General features: G+C 40.9%; 1 protein-coding gene across 1 annotated transcript; it reads left to right on the top strand.

Moving 5' to 3' along the window:
- Positions 1 to 2427: 2427 nt before the first annotated feature.
- Positions 2428 to 16228, top strand: FXN (frataxin). Its single transcript, XM_032674603.1, has 5 exons — positions 2428 to 2547; positions 4107 to 4189; positions 5526 to 5646; positions 9045 to 9142; positions 12120 to 16228. Exons 1-5 carry the CDS (start codon positions 2428 to 2430, stop codon positions 12271 to 12273), a joined length of 576 nt encoding a protein of 191 aa, XP_032530494.1. The 3' UTR covers positions 12274 to 16228.
- The last annotated feature ends 260 nt before the right edge of the window (positions 16229 to 16488 follow it).

The raw sequence follows: 16488 nt of genomic DNA, 5'->3' as shown, positions 1-16488 counted from the left end.
GGCTCAGAGCCCCCAGCTGCTTACTTTAATTAAAAGTTTTATAAATATAACAGTGCATCACAGAGTAACCAGTGGTAAGCTTCTCAATACTTATATGCTTTATGTATTTATGATCTTACTTGCAAGAGCTGCGTCTTTCCGTTCTGTCCTGTGGAAGGCGCTGAACTGAAATTTGTCTGTGTTCCCGCAGAATCTGTGTGGGTTTTTAAAGAAACCCTTGCATACGAATTATTTCTTATCTCTCCTCTTCTTGGTAAGCCTATTTTATTTTTTCCGTTTAAGGAACAATAAGAGATGTCTGGCTGATTTGCTCTACACCTTCACATACCATTAATAGTATGGTATCACCAGCATTTAAGTAACTCAGTGGAAAATGTCATGTGTGATAAATTATGTGATTTATTTTCCCTTAACTGGCTGTAGTGGGTTTCTGTGGTTAGGTTTTGCTAGTAAGGGGGCTCCAGGGGTGGCTTCTGCTAGAAACTGCTAGAAGCTTCCCCTGTCTGGTGGAGCCAATGCCAGATGGCTCCAGGACAAATTTCCTGCCGCTGGCCAAGGCTGAGCCAATCAGGAGTGATAGTAACGCCTCTGTGATAACATACTGAAGAACAGAAAGGTATTGCGCAGAAAGAATTCCAGTCAGGGAAAAGCAGAGTGAGAACATGTCAACAACAAGGTGGACACCAAGGTCAGTGCAGAAGGAGGGGCAGGAGGTGCTCCAGGCGCCAAAGCTGAGGCCCCTGCAGCCCGTGGTGCAGACCATGGTGGAGCAGCTGTGCCCCTGCAGCCCATGGAGGACCATCGGGGTGCAGAGACCCACCTGCAGCCCATGGAGAAGCCCATGCTGGGGCAGGTGGATGCATGAAGGAGGCTGTGACCCCGTGGGAGGCCCAAGATGGAGCAGGGGCCTGCCAGGGACGTGCAACCTCTGGAGAAAGGAGCCCACACTGGAGCAGGCTTTTCCCAGGTAGAACTTGTGGCCCCTGTGGGAGACCCACACTGGTACAGCTCATTTGTGAAGAACTGCACCCCATGGAGGAGTGACCCATGGGACAGCAGTTTCGTGAAGAACCTTTGCCTGTGGGATGAACTCATGCCAGAGAGGTTCGTGAAGAACTATCTCCCATGGGAGGAACCCCAAGGACTCCTCTCCCTGAGCAGCGGCAGAAGCAGCAACTGATGGGAACCCCCATTCCCTGTTCCCCTGCACCACTAGGGGGGAGGAGGGAGAACACGGAAGGAAGGAGGGGTGGGCAAAGATGTTTTTAAGAATATTTTACTTCTCACTCTATTAATCTGACCCTGTTAGTAATAAATTCAGTTAATATCCCCACTTTCTGTCTGTTTTGCTCGTGATGGTGATCAGTAAGTGACCTCTCCCAGCTCCTATCTCAACTCATGAACCCTTTGCTGGTTTTTTTTTTTTTTACTCTCCTCTGTCCAGTTGCAGAGGGGAGTGAGAGAGTGGCTGTAGTGAGTACCTGGGGTCCAGTCAGGGTCAACCCACTACACTAGCTCAGGGTAACATTTTACCTACAGGATGTAATTGATCAGGATACTCTCAATCACAGGAAATCATCCTAGAACAGGTCCCCTAGTGAGTGCCTGGTGTGTAGTGTGGTTTCTAATTGCTATTCTTCCCAGGCTCCAGCTCCTTGTAAACCTACCCAGCACGATTGCTCTGCCAGAGCAGGCACCAGCATGAATTTGCCCACGAGCAATTATTCCCTGCTGCGAGAACAGCAGCCGAGGTGCAAGGGCACAGCTGGTGCAGTCGTGTTAACAAGTGACCGTCGCAGCTCCTTGTGTCTGTGACACCGGTCATATTCGGGATCCCCGAGTTCTCCTAAGCACGCAAAGAGGTCTGAGCAGCACACCAGGGCCCAGCACCTGTTTCCTAGGGACAGCCTTGCCGCGCCGTGCCAGTGCCGAGGGAAGGGCACCGGAGAAAGGCGGGAGAGGAAAGCGCCGCCGCCTGCGAAAGCCTCGCCTAGCGACGGGCCGCGCTCGGCTCCGATACGGCTGTGTTGTCTCGATAGCACAACAATCGGATGTAATTAATCCTGGGGGTACTGAGGCTGGAGCCAGCAGGGACTGCGAAGGAATCCCACGCCTTCCACTTCCCCCTTTCCCACACGGCAGAGCAGGGCGCTACCAGGCCCATCCCCGCGCTGCTCCGCGCGCCGCCGCCGGGGGGCGGCAGTGCCCGCGCGCCCCGGCCCCCGGCCCCGCCCCGGCCCCGCCCCGGCCCCGCCCCGGCCCCGCCCCGGCCCCGCCCCGGCCCCGCCCCGGCCCCGCCCCGGCCCCGCCCCGGCCCCGCCCCGGCCCCGCCCCGGCCCCGCCCCGGCCCCGCCCCGGCCCCGCCCCGGCCCCGCCCCGGCCCCGCCCCGGCCCCGCCCCGGCCGCTTCCGCAGCGACACTGGCGCTATGTGGCGGGCGGGGGCGGCGGGCGCGGTTCGCGCCGCGGGACGGGCGGCGGCGTGGGGGAGCGGCGGCACCGGGGGCGCCCCGAGGGTGGGCACGGCCGCCGCCGGTGGCGGCCGCACGGTGAGACAGGGGCGGGCAGGCGGGCGAGCGGGAGGGGGCGAGGCGCGGCCTGCGGGGGCGGGCGGGGCGGCCGCGGCCGAGCTCTCGCTAGGGCACGGGACAGGGAGCAGAGGGAGTCTGGCGGCGATTCCCGGTCTGGCCGCCGACTCTGAGCAGGTTGGTGTGAGCTCGCGGCTGCGCAGGGCCTCCCGCGGCCGACCGGCAGGGCGGCGCGTCCTCTCTCCCTCCCTCTCTCCTTCCCTCTTTTCTTGTCCCTTTCTCGTGCCGTCCGTCCCCCAGGACCTGTCAGCCCGGGAGCTGTTGCACTGCCCTGCAGCCCCTTGCCAGTCGCAGCAGACGCGCTGTCCGCCCCGACCGCCACGGGGCGTGCGCGGGAGGCCATGCTGGCTATGAGCCGGCACCGCGGCTGGCAGCCCCCAGCCACGAACCGAGGGTGACAACACACACTGATGGAGGTAGAGCCGCTCAGCCTGGACAGAACCTGAACATATTCCTGGGCTTGTAGCTGAAGGGTACAGTCAGAAACGTAGGCACCGCCGTGTATTTTGTCGACCTGTAGCGTTGTGACGCTGTTCTCCGTCCTTTCTGTGTCATGGTTTTGGATAACAGACAGTTCATCTGTAGTGCCTGCAGATAGGTGTCAAACCCCATAGAGAGAGATGGGTCTGTGTTTTGCTCTCCTGTGCTTGAAGAGGGGCTGTCATAGTTCCTTTTCAAATGTCACTTGCTTTTCAGCTTAGTCTGTTAGTTTTCACAACCTTGCACAACTACACAAAAAGCAATCAATAATGCTCTTTTACCATTTATTCAAATGGTCGGCTCTGGTTAAGAAGAAAATGGCAAGTGTGCTATCTTTCTTTCTTGGTGGATAGAATAAGTGCTTCTGCTAGTATGTCTAGTCTGGGGATCAGCTTTATCATTATCCATATATTGCATCCCCATTTTGCTGTCTTGTCTGATGTTGCTAGTACGTTGATACAGCTTTTCCGTAACTTTGCTTTGGTTTTTAAAGTACTTTTTTTTTCCCCATACCAAGAGAAATTAGAAGCTAAACTGCTTGTTTTACAGAGAGCTCTGAAATGTGAAGTAGTTTTGGCTCTTTTGTACATAAGTATTCAGTGTCTCTATTTATATCAGTTTAATATGTTCGTAGCTTTCAACAGAGGGACACAAGTTGTTGATATTGCAGTGTTTGAGTGGTGGATGCTTGTGAAAATCTGGGCCTAAGCCAGTTGTCTGAAGTTATTCAGTATTTCTGTGGTAGACCAATAGAAAAGAAAGCAGTTCTCTTTCCTAGTTCACTTTGCTATGAGTCAAAGGATGGGGTTTTTTCATTAGGTTGTATGAGAAAGACAAGAGCGTCCTAGATTACTTCAGTCACCCAAGGACTAAAGCTGCACAGTTCTTTCCATATTAGCTCTGTGATATAGAATATGAACATTTTACTTGAGGATGGAAAAGACTTCAAGGATCTATTTAATTTATGTGATAAATACATAATTTCTAATTCTTCATGTTTTAACTTCTAATTGCATTTTACTTTTGCTTACTTTCAACAGCAATTACAGTATTCTTCAGATGTGAAGAGCAGGACTGTTTGGTTCATGAATTTGAGAAGTTCAGGAACTCTGAGTGACACAAGGTAAAATGTATTCTGAGATACTCATATGAAAATAAAAGTTATGTATTTTAAAATTACTTATATACATGTTAAGACTACCAGACTAATGCTGATGTGATTTAAAGGACAACTACAGTTTTACCTAAAAGCATTTTGTGTGAATTTAGGAAGTCACTTAGGAAATAATTCATGTACCTAAACGTGGGTGTCTAGCACAATTTCATGTATGTCAGGGGATATGAAGTTTCTTCTGATACTGAGAGGGTGTGACACAGCATCTGTCAAAGGCTTCTCCCCTTCTAATGCAGCAGCTGGAGACGCAATGAAGGATTGTGTGGGTGCCTGAAGTGGCTCTTGCCATTAAGTGCCTGAACTGCATCTTGAACCAGTACATGAATCTTGCCTGATCCTAAGGCTTTCCACTGTCCATGTCGCAAGGCGTTTTTGTGGTGTCTCTCACATAAGTGGCAGAGTATATTTCAGTAACTGGCTCACAAGACGCTTTTTTAGAAAACGATGTTCTGTATTATCAACTGATATATATTAGATACTCAGTCCATATAACTGTTGTATTGCCATACCCATTAGCAAGAGCTGAGATTATTTTACTGAATTGTCTGTTGGTAGAGATACCCACCTACACACTTGTTTAAAAGTTGACAATAATACAAATGGAAAAACTTATGTGATTTAATTACACTTGGTTAATTAAACTGATCTAGACCTTTTTCAACTAAAGAGGATGACAGAAGCAGTCTCACAGGTGCTTACATACACTTTACATAATGGCTACAAGGATGCCTTGAGACTCTCTGGAGAAGACTTTAATTGTATGTATTAGTTCAGAAGCACACTTTAAATAGCATCTAATTACTAGGCTGTGTTGGTGATTCCAGTTGAGAAGGCAAGTGCTGTACATAAACATGGCATGTGATATTGATGTTTCTTAACTGCTTATAGCTTCAGCAAGTTTTGTAGAGCCAAATGACATATTTCTAAGCAGGAGGTGGTTTTGTCTCTGTTTGTAGAGTTCAAAACTAAGTAATCCTTGCACAAGGTCCATTTATGAAAATGCCTTTCTTGGAAATCTGTCTCACCTTACTAAAACAGGGATTAGTATATCTGAGGAAAGAAGTATATTTTCCTCAGTGAAAAGGAAAAACTTTCAAAATTCCACCACCAGTTATAAGGTGCATTGTTATCTACATCACCTTAAGAAAAATTACCACTTGTTTTATACAATCATTTCATGGTTACTGTTTCATTGAAGGTCATGGTCTCGGTATGTTTTTCTTAAAGGGAAAATGGTGTCTTCTATGCTTTTCCTCCTAATTACTGGCTTCTATGTCATTTGTAGCTCTTTAGATGAGACCACTTATGAAAAACTGGCTGAAGAAACACTGGACTCCTTAGCAGATTTCTTTGAAGACCTGACAGATAAGCCTTTTACTCCAGAAGATTATGATGTCTCTTTAGGGGTATGTTTTAAACATTATATTGCCACTGTAATTGTTGTTGGTTGATTTTTGTTGGGTTTTTTTATTAGAAAGAGATTAGATTTAGATTAGTCACCTTAGTGCTGACACTTAAAATACAATTAGTATTTACAGCTTGATTGTTAAAATATGGCTCCTTTTACTGACTGGGGCAACAATTCTGGTAAAAAGCAACACGTACTGTTGTATGATTTGAGGATTTAAAATGTTTCACGTATAGGGAAAGGCATAATATAGAATAAGTGAACACAAGAGGAGGTGGAAACTGGTTTCTAATTTCTATAGACAGTAGACTATAAATTTTTCTAAACAGGCATAGACATCTGACACAGCAATCAGTTCCCTTCTGGCAAATACTAGGACAAGCCTACATGGCATAGTACATTTACATAATGTGTAACTGTTAGAGCAATTTCTTTGATTGCCCCGAATACTGAGAAGTAGCATTTGTCTTGACCAAATAGAGTATGTTTGTCTTAGCTTTACTGATGACAGCCTATGGTGGAGAGAAGCAACAAGATAATGCAGTGTTGGGGTAAGTGGTTGCAGAAGAGAGACCAGAGCGTACATGGGGAGAAGGCTGCTGTCACAGGAGACATTGGGTGGCTGCTGTTCTGATAACTGGAGACTTCGGTAGGTCAGCCACCCAAATTCTTTTACAGAAATGATGGACTCAGATTAGAAATGTCTATTTTATTTGTATAGGGAATTTTTTAGCTTTTTATAAAAGTTCAGTTCCTGAAGTGGTTTGTGTTTGTGTGTTACAGCCGTCAACATGACTTGGAGAAGTCACTACACTGCTGTCTGTAACACACGTCTTTGATTACTACATTTTTTTGAGGTCACATAACTACTGCTCCCTCTTTATGTCTTACCACAAGGAGATGGCTTTCTACTGGCCCTGTCAGTTAAAGTCTTATGCTCAAGGTCATTGAAGCAGATGGTTTGGATTGCACTGTGCAAAATAGGAAACCAAATAATTTTGGACTTGCTCCTATGTAGCTTTGTCATCGTAATATTCTTTTTTTGTTTCTGATAACTAGGATATAAAATAACATATTGTTAGTAGCATTCTGTTTAGCAAATACTGTTTGTTGCTTTAAGTATGTAGCTAATGTTACAGCTAATTGCTTTTCTGGTAAAAAGCATTTTTTAACCACTACTCTTCAGTATGTTTTAGGATATCAGCACCTATCAGCATGATGTAAAGAGCTTAGGACAAAAATTAGTAAAAAGATTAAAATTTGCCCATTTAATAGACACCTCATTAAAGTGAAGGTGATGAGTCACTTTATGTAATAATTTTTTTCTTCATCCACTGTATGGTGGATTTTGTTTGACATTGACTCATTGTGAGGTTAAAAAGGTAATATTTTTACATGGTAATTTTTACCAGTGGTTCTTTGTTGCATAGACTGTATGATGACAATTAATGTGCTGTCGTTTCTGTTAAGAGCAGAAGTTTTAAGTGGTCCCAGCTTGTAATTCCAAACAAACAAGACTGTTGCTACAGGAAGCCACAAGGTGGCAATCGTGATAAAGGTCTGTTGTGCCTGTCCATTATGGTGAACTTGATTTCTTCATGTCCAGGGGGAAAAAATCTCTTTCAAAGAATATTCTTGTTACCAAGAACATTCATTCAGTAGTACAAAACACATACAGCAATATTTCTTAACATATGGTAAAAGTATCTTGCCATTTAAGTTATTAAAAATTCAAATTGTATTTTCTAGTATTTCAGAAGTATTGAAAAATGTATGGGAAAATGTTTTCAACACAACAATAGAAGTTAACCTTTGTTTATTTTGCAATGATAGAGCAACAGTACTCTCTAAGAGCTGACACACCATGTAGTCAATAGTATAAATTTTAGTTAACTCTTTGAAAACCTATTTAATTAGAGTGTTTCTGTAGCATAAAGGATACTATCATGCTGAATACTTAATATGGCACTAAAGAACACATAGAAGAATAGTGAAACTTGTATATTGCTACTCAGGCTTAATCCCCCATCCTCCTCTTATTGTGCTGTATCTCTACAACTCTGAGACCACTGAGATATGGAAAAGTTTAAATTCTGACAGCCAAAGAAGTAGCTTGTTTGCATCCTTCTCTGCAGAATACCGATATCCAATGATATCCAATAAATCAACTGGAAGGACAACCTGATGGCAGTATGAACCAGGAGAGCCTTTTATTTTTGTTGTACTGATCACAGCCATGAATCGCTTAACAAGCACAGAAGCAGCCTGTTCTCAGATTCCGAGAGTATTGTTTTGTGGCTGGTGATCCTTGAGATAAGTTAGAAACCAGTAACACTGAGTTACTTTGTGGGAGAAGGAAACTTTGAGCTGCTGCCTGTGCTACAGAGTAGCAGGCAGTCGATACTCTTATATGAAAATATTTTTTCCCCCATAGTAAGTACTTACACATAGCAAATAGTCCTAGCAGTTGACCGTAGCTCTAGCAGTATCTTTTTACTAAAGCATAAAAAGCATGATTCCCTTAAAGAAGCTTTATTGTGCTATAGGGCCTGAAGCATTTTAGACACTGCAAATTAAATATGACTAGGCTATTATCTGAATCATCACACTCCATTCTGTAGAAATGTTTCCCTTTTTAACTAGCATAATTCAGATCATCTGTAAATTAACCCTAGTCCAAGTAGTGTTGTTTTTTTACTTTTAAAGTTGGAACAGAAAATATTTTTCTCAGTTAGGAGAAATGTGAATCAATGTTGTCAGTAAGAAATGTGAGCAAGGAAGAGAAAAGAAATGCTCACTAGGATAATGGTCTAAAGGTGGAATAACTAAAACAAAACCGGAAGACCTCATGGAGTTTAGAACTGGAACATTTTTGAGGTATGAATCAGAATTACTGAGAAAAAATTGTGTTTATTCCCTGCAAAACTGTTACAGTTACTTAAGAAAAGTAAGGTAAAATTACATGGCTCTGAAATCCTGCAATGACACATAGAGCTTCCTGGCTTGTAACCACACCAGTTCTGCATTGTTCATGAATAGAAAAAAGTTGTTATTGGATGATGTTTTAATTGTTGCAGAATGAACTAATGGTCCTTTCAAGATGCCAAGTCAAAGCCCAAGAGTGTCATTTAAGTAGTGCCATTGTGAATGGTACAAACTAAAATCAAACTGACCAGACAGTTTAAAATATAGATCAGACTCAAAGATATGCAGCTTGCGCTAGGTATTAAGACAAGTTATGAATACCTAATGATCATTTTTCCAAGCTATTATTGTTTAGGAAATAGTTGAGAATGTGATACAGATATGTTAAATTTCTGCCACTGCAGATGAAGTAATTGTTCTCAAATTAACAGAATGGAAATATTTATTTCTCACTTTTCTTTATCTTTTAAGAGTGGAGTACTAACAGTTAAATTAGGTGGCGACATGGGAACATATGTTATCAATAAGCAAACACCAAACCGTCAGATTTGGCTGTCCTCACCCACTAGGTAAGTTATGTGCTAGTTATGAACATAATGTCTGCAGACTGAGTGGAAATGTACTTCCTTGTTTTTATAGCATGGCATGGATCATGTCATATCCTTTTCATAAGTAACCCTTTAGCTCTGTATATTCTCAAAACATGATATAATCTAGATGTTCAGTTGTGATTTGCTGTAGAGGTTTGGGGTGCACTGCAGTACACTGACATGCCTAAATTAATGCAGGAAATGTGTAATGCAGAATTTTCATAGACTGTTCCGGTCCTAAACCACTGTCTACAGGACTATAGCCTACTTACAGAAAAAATACACAGCAATGATTAAAAAAACTCAAACAAACAAAGCTTCTGTTGGAAAAAGACTGATGATGATGTTATGATCTAAACATCTCTTTGTATTTAAACGGGGTGGCTCCTTCCCTTTTAAGCTTGAGGGATTTCCTGCTTTGTATGTTTGTGCTCACACTGTTTGTTTTTGTCAAGCATCTGCACTTCAAGGGAGCCCTAGCTAGCTGCTTCCTCTGCCTTCTCTAACACTGTGCTTTGATCCGTTCCAGGTTTTCTGATTGGTTTCAGCCTGGAGGGCAACCAGATAAGTGAGAAAACATTGTAGCTGTGTTGTCCACTTCCCCCCCCAAGTTTTTATTCTTTTCCACTATCCCTGGAAAAGAACTGAGGGAGTTGGTCAGTGTTACTGGTGAAGGAAGCAGTTTATAAGATTTTTGTGTCACTAACAAAAAGGTTTCAGTATTTATGAAAAACGAAATTCAGATAATTTCTGTCTGTTTGGAGCCAGCTCTAGTTGATCTAATACTGATGTGCTCCAGCATATGGAATATGGAGTTTGTGAAAAACTTTTCCTTTTTTTTTTGTTTGTTTGTTTTTCTGTTTGTTTGTTGTGGGGTTTGGGAGTTTTCGTTCTGTGTGTATGGTTTTGTTTGTTTTGATTGCTCCAGTAGTGAATAAAAATACACAAGAGACCTACTTGAAAAGTCTTTGATGGTATTTTTCACCATGATGAAAAATTATTCACCTACAAACATTAAGTTTTGTACTCTGTTAGCTGATATTATGGTAAACAGTGGTATTTCCTGAAATATGATGCTATATGTTCACTTACTTCCTCACTTCTGAAAGGCAACTCCAACAAATACTATATGATCTGGACTGACATCTTCCCAGCTGCAATATGCTGGGAAGTGAAAGAAGCAAATGTTGCTGTCAGTAATCCCTTGCATTGAAGGTTTTGGGGCATTTGTACAGTAAATGTTGATCTTGAGTCTTTAAGAACATATCCCAAGGGAGACAAATTCTTAAGATGTGTAAGAGATGTTTTCTTGGAATTTTTTTTTAACCTTCTGTTTGGTATTGTGCATCTACACATCAAAGTAAAAAGTTTACTTAGTTGACAATTACAAATAAGAGCTGTGAGGGGATGTGTGCAACCTGCCAGCAGTGTGATTGCAGTAATTTCATGTAGCTCCTTTGACTGAAAAGACTTTTCAAACTTACATAATATCACCTTAATGTGATATTTTAATCCTTCTCTCTTACTGTTTAAAAGTGTATGCAGATTTTCCATAAGAAATACATTTAAGTCTGTATTTAATTTAGTAGGCATTTTATAGAGTTCACAGGATCTTTGCTTAAATTATTAATTTTAAATTTAAAAGTCACATTTGTACAGCATTTTGGAGGTCCAGAGAACTATGGAGGTGTTTCATATGCTACCAGTATCACCAATATTTACTGCATAACATTTAAAACCATTTCAGATAACGCACATATTTCTTTGTTATTGATTAAATGGTCTGTCTTAGGCTGAGTTTCATGGATAACTGGATCCCATTCCGTCATTCTCTAGGTGCAGGACAGTATAAATATACGCTTGTACCACAAAGGCTAAGAAATGAGAAATGCATGGTAAAGTAACTGGAGCACATAATCTTGATTCCAAACAGTTACCAGTTCTGATACAGCCAGGGAGATTTCAGTGAAAGTGATTTCGATTTGTGCTTGTGTTTATGACTTCTCATACTGTGATTGGTGGTTGGAAAGTTCTTCATTTGGCTCTTGGGAGTAATTCAGAATATTGAGGTTCAGATTAGCGTTTATGTTTGTAGAGAATCTGCAGGTTGTTCTCATATATATATATAGGATAGTCTGTTTTCTGCCAGACCTTGTATGTTGACTGTCTGAGCTCCAGGACATATTATTGTACAAGATATGTTTATCATCTGGTTTATTCCAGATGAACCTTTCATTTCTATTTTCTTGGTTTTGTTGACATTGACAGTAGTGAGTACCTTTCAGTCATTGTCCTATTTCACATGTAGAGAACTGGGTGGACAGAAAGGACTGGAATGGAATGCAGCTGTTCAAGTTTCTTTCTTGATACTTAATGTAGGCCTGAAAAAATCAAGCCAGCAACAGTATGATAGAACAGAAGAAAATAGCATTTTAGGTACAAGTCTACCATATGCCAATATATTTGCTTTCAGCTGGTAAATTATTTTGTTACATCTAAAAAGAAAGTGAAAATGGTGATCTTTGTTCTGCTGTGGTTAGGATATCTGCATGTCACTGGAGCAGAAACTAATCAGTGGCATTAATTCAGCATTATGAATATCCCTTGTGATATTTGTGTGCAAGAAAATCATTTGAATGAGGGAAGAAGGGGTAAAGGAAGAAATCGTGGGGAAATCAGTGCCAAAAGCAAGAAAGGAAAGAGGTTGTCTCAACTGGGAGTGACTGATGTATCTTGTCACCTTTCACATATATCTGTTTGATGGCTCAGTAGTTCCTGACATACCTGGCATTTTCTGCTTCACTTCCCCAGACTGTCCACCAGTCATTCCCAATACTGTCTGTTCCTTTTCCCGGGCATCCTCTGGCATACATTATAAATACAGATTTCCAGCAGGTCTTCTTGAATAATCTGTATTTACACAGTGTATGATGTTTTTGGTTTTGTTTTTTTCTAGTGGGCCCAAGCGCTATGACTGGACTGGACGGAATTGGGTGTATTCTCATGACAGAGTATCCCTTCATGAACTACTATCAAAAGAATTTTCAACAGCATTAAAAACTAAATTGGATTTATCCTGTTTAATATATTCTGGGAAAGAAGATACTTGATGACATTCTACCTCATGGAAGTTTAAAGACTTTAACATCAAGCAAAGCCCTTTCTTGGTTTCTGAAGTACCTGAGCTTAATTTTGTTGGGTTTTTTGGCATCAGTATGTTGTGCAACAAAAATGAAAATAATATATTTTTCATCTAGTGTTCAGTCTTTCAGTTTCTGTGCTGCTGTTTGAATATGTGTCCATGTAGTACAGGTGGTTGAGGTCACCCTTCCTTGTCACTTCATTCCTTGCTTTCTCTTTGCAGAAGTAAGTCATAAATTCTTATTATCTGTAGTCTTGTTTGGATATACGGACTGACCCACCTGGTGACTTCCAACCAGCGCACAAACACTAAACTTCTTTTGGTGAGACATTCACCAAAACCAAGAAATGCCTGTAAGTTGCATTGGCATAAGTTGTGGTACTGTGAATGCATTGCATTAAAGTTTGTGGCTATTTCAAGTAACACATCACAGTCAAATTGAACATGTCATAATTCATGTAATGACATTTTTTTCTCTTAGTATTGCAGAACTTGCTATTTTCTCCAAATTCTAAATTCTACTTTGTTTCATATTAGGATTTTTTTTGTTTTGAGCTAACCTTTAAATTACTTAGAGGTCTGTGTGGCTGAATGCATCTTATGGAACTGGAAAGGCCAGTATGTGATATATGGGCAGCAATATATCTGCAAATGTTTCATTCTGTTACTGTGCATTTCTGTTTCTCTACCTTTATGTTCTTCAAAGAGTAAAAATGCATACCATTTTTTTTAGTTGAGCAAAATTAAGATCATGGTAGCAAAAATTTGAGATAATTTTGTTCTGTTGCATTTCTTTAGTAAGTGGTCTTAGGTTATCTTTTTATCACCATGATACAAGGCTCCCCTTGGCACTGTGCTGAGGCAGAAATTTCTTAGAACCGAATATGGTACTTAGGCTGATGAAGCTGTCTTCATCAGTCTGTTAAAAATGTGAAGGAAATAAATCATATACTCCAGATCTTAAAACAAAAACATTCAAAAGAAATCATAAACTGCAAGAACACTTCATCATTTGCACTATTATATTATTACCACTTCTGTGTTTTAATTGCCTATAAAATGGAAGGACAAAGTGTTGACTGATGCATTAGGAAACAATTGCACCGTATTCAGGTAAATTGTATGAGAAGATGTTCAGTGCAAGCTGTTTTCTTTTGGTTCCTCTGATGCTGTGGTTAGTTTTGAATGATTCTCTGGCTAGCTTTAACAGGTAGGATTGATTTTGTCACTGAAAAGCAATAGCTATAAAGTACTGTCGCCCATTATTTGCCTTTAGAGCATAAGCATTGTTACCTGCTATTTCCCACTGCTAAATAGAGCACGATTTCACTGGAAGTAGCTCTTGGTTAATTGTGCATGCTGTTTGCATGTTTTTCAGTCAAAGCAAATTTCAGCTTTACTGGATGAGGTAAATACAATGACTCAGCTCTCATAAGTAGAAGAGTAAAAGATGGTCTTTTTAAAAAAAAAGCAAAGGAAAGGTAAAACCAGAAGATTTTTTGCTGTTCTGAATTTAGAACACTGAAAATAGGGAAATATGGGGGATTTCATGTGTTTACTTTTATAGGATTAAGCTCAATCTCCTGGTAGTTCAGATAGCCATTTAAACACATTTGTGTAGATGCTGATGACTTGATATTTGAATTGAGGATACTTCCTCCTGATTATTCCTTTGCCTGCTCACATTTAATTAGCTTGTGTAATTATTTTTTCCAATTGACTTTTCCAAAAATTATTTTCTTAAGTAATTTGCGTGCAACATCATCACCAACGTACCTCTGATTTATATTTGGAGGTTCATTCTCCATTCCCTTATATCTCATGCAAATGTTTTTACCAAAATAAAGTTGCACATAGAATCCTTAATTCATTACGTAAAGGTGTGAACTGAGGATGTAATGATAAGGCTAAAGACCACAGACATGCATATTGGTTTGAATTCTTTCTTAAAACACTGGAAAGGTTCTGTGCAAATTTGGCCTGTCAGGGTGGATTCTGTAGGAGCACTTCGGGTTTCACAGTTGACATGCCTTGCCCTTCATCTGTAATACTACTGCTATTTATGCAAACAATTTCCTGGTTTTAGGTATCTGGGTAACAAATGGATTTAATCTTAACTGGTGAAGATAAATATCGTCAGCACATTAGAATGAGTTTTATCTCGGTGTATAAAATGAATCATAGGATGTGACTCATTTTTTGCTTTAATACTTGCATCAAATTGTAAGTAAGGACAAAGACTCCCATGAACTGTCACACTTGGACAGTGGAGGCACAGAATGATCTCTGATCATAATGTCAGACCTAGCCTATTGCCCCAAGACAGATAATGCTTCCATACTATTTTTTACTTCTGTAACTTACTAGAATAAGAAAATTGTTGTATGGTTCCCCACCTGACATCATGTTAATAGTTTCTTGCCTCACCTCTCACAAAAGAAGTAGCCGAAGGAAAATCTTTTCATACAGACCATGAACAGACAGTATCAATAACAACCATTGTGTTATGGGCATTACTTTTTCCCATCATCAGTGAAGGAGAGCATACAGACTGCTCTGGAAAGATGACTATTGGCATCTGTAGCTTTACTGGATGCACAAGCTCAGCACAGAAACTGCAGTGTGTTGGGGTTCTTTTAGCTATATGAGAGTTTTCACCAACAGCTAATCTGATTATTGTTTTTCTCTGCTTTTGGCGTGCTCTCTGCAAGACCTAGCATGTCTGGACTTGCTAAAATTCATTGCTTCCTCTGTGCCGAGGAATTCTTTGGAAGTCTCAGTTCACTCATGTAGTCAAGCTTCCAGCAATTGCATACAGTCTGTATTTGTTGAGAAACGCCACATTTGGTTGCCAGGAGTTATGTGCCTAAATGTTTGTCTGGTGTTTGTTGATTCCTTTCCACTTATGGTAGTTTTTAAGAAAATGTTGCCTCTTCCCTGCGAGACTGTTCTTTGTGATAGAATCACTCCATCTTATTTCCTTAAAATTCCCAGTGTCTTTTGGCAGCTTCAAAAAATGGGAAAAAGACCTGTACTGAAGAGGAGTTAGCAGAATAAGAGAAAGGGGGGTTGCAGGGATCTTTGTGTTTGATTTCTTTTAGCTTTTGGTTAATGGTTGAACTCTGTGATTGTGCTAACCAGCTCTGTAATGTGTGGGAGTCCTGGGAAGGAAGGCGGAGGCTTGTCAAAATACCTGGAAGAGCATTTAAAATAGAAAAGGAAGTATGGGAGGGGCAGAAGCAAAGGCTATCAGGAAGAGATTAACCTTGCCCAAGGGCTGATGTCATTGGCAGGGCAAGGAGAGACTAGGGGCAAGCTGCTTCATGTCCTGGCCCCTTAGGGAATGGTGTTTTAAATTTACTCCACACCACTATTTACAATTGTAACCAATCAAACATTCCAGTCCATTTTGCTATTGACTTGCTGTTTAGTTGTTTTTTTTTAAATTCCTCTTTAAAGGTAAGAAGAAATCGACTGGAGTTATATCTATCCCAAATTGTCTTTTATGTAAATTGTACTGTTGGCAGTCGTAGAACAAAGACAAGATTAATGACCTATACTGAGGGAGATGGTCATTGGAGACTGCTTTGCTGGGGGTAGAATAAACAGAGCTATGAACAATTAAAGTTTTTACACAGTTACTAATTACAAACTTTTTTTGGAGTTCAGGTTAAGGAAAGACAGACAAGTTTAGAAAAGAAAACAATAGATGTTTAGAACAAGCCATATAATGTTGCTGCCCTCTCCAGTTTGCTGAATTGATTTAGAAATTGTTTGTGTCATGGTAGTAATGTGATCAATACTCAATTGCAGTGAGTAATTTTGTAAGCATTGTTACTTTCCAGATGTAGGCTCTTCTGCTAGCCATGAATGTTCTCTACTGTTATACTAAAAAAAAAAAATCAGTAATATATTAAATGTGACAATAGTCTTACTCCTTTTAGCAAGGATTTTAGAAGCATTAACCTAACATCCACTGTTACAAAGGTAGCTTCAGAAAAAGGAAGACATTTGGAGAACTAACAGATGAAGTTTTTAAACATTCATTAATGAAACAAGACACCCAGCACAGTGTAAACCAAGTGATCTGACACATACCTGGAAGTAAGACTAAATTTCCACTCCTTGTGCCTAGATTCTGCCTGAATGCAATATTGTATTACGTACTCATCTCTGAGCCTGT

Source organism: Chiroxiphia lanceolata, chromosome Z (genome assembly GCF_009829145.1).
Source record: "Chiroxiphia lanceolata isolate bChiLan1 chromosome Z, bChiLan1.pri, whole genome shotgun sequence".
Taxonomy (NCBI): Eukaryota; Metazoa; Chordata; class Aves; order Passeriformes; family Pipridae; genus Chiroxiphia; species Chiroxiphia lanceolata.
The sequence above is the reverse complement of the archived record's forward strand: the minus strand, read 5'-3'. Positions and strand labels throughout refer to the sequence as shown.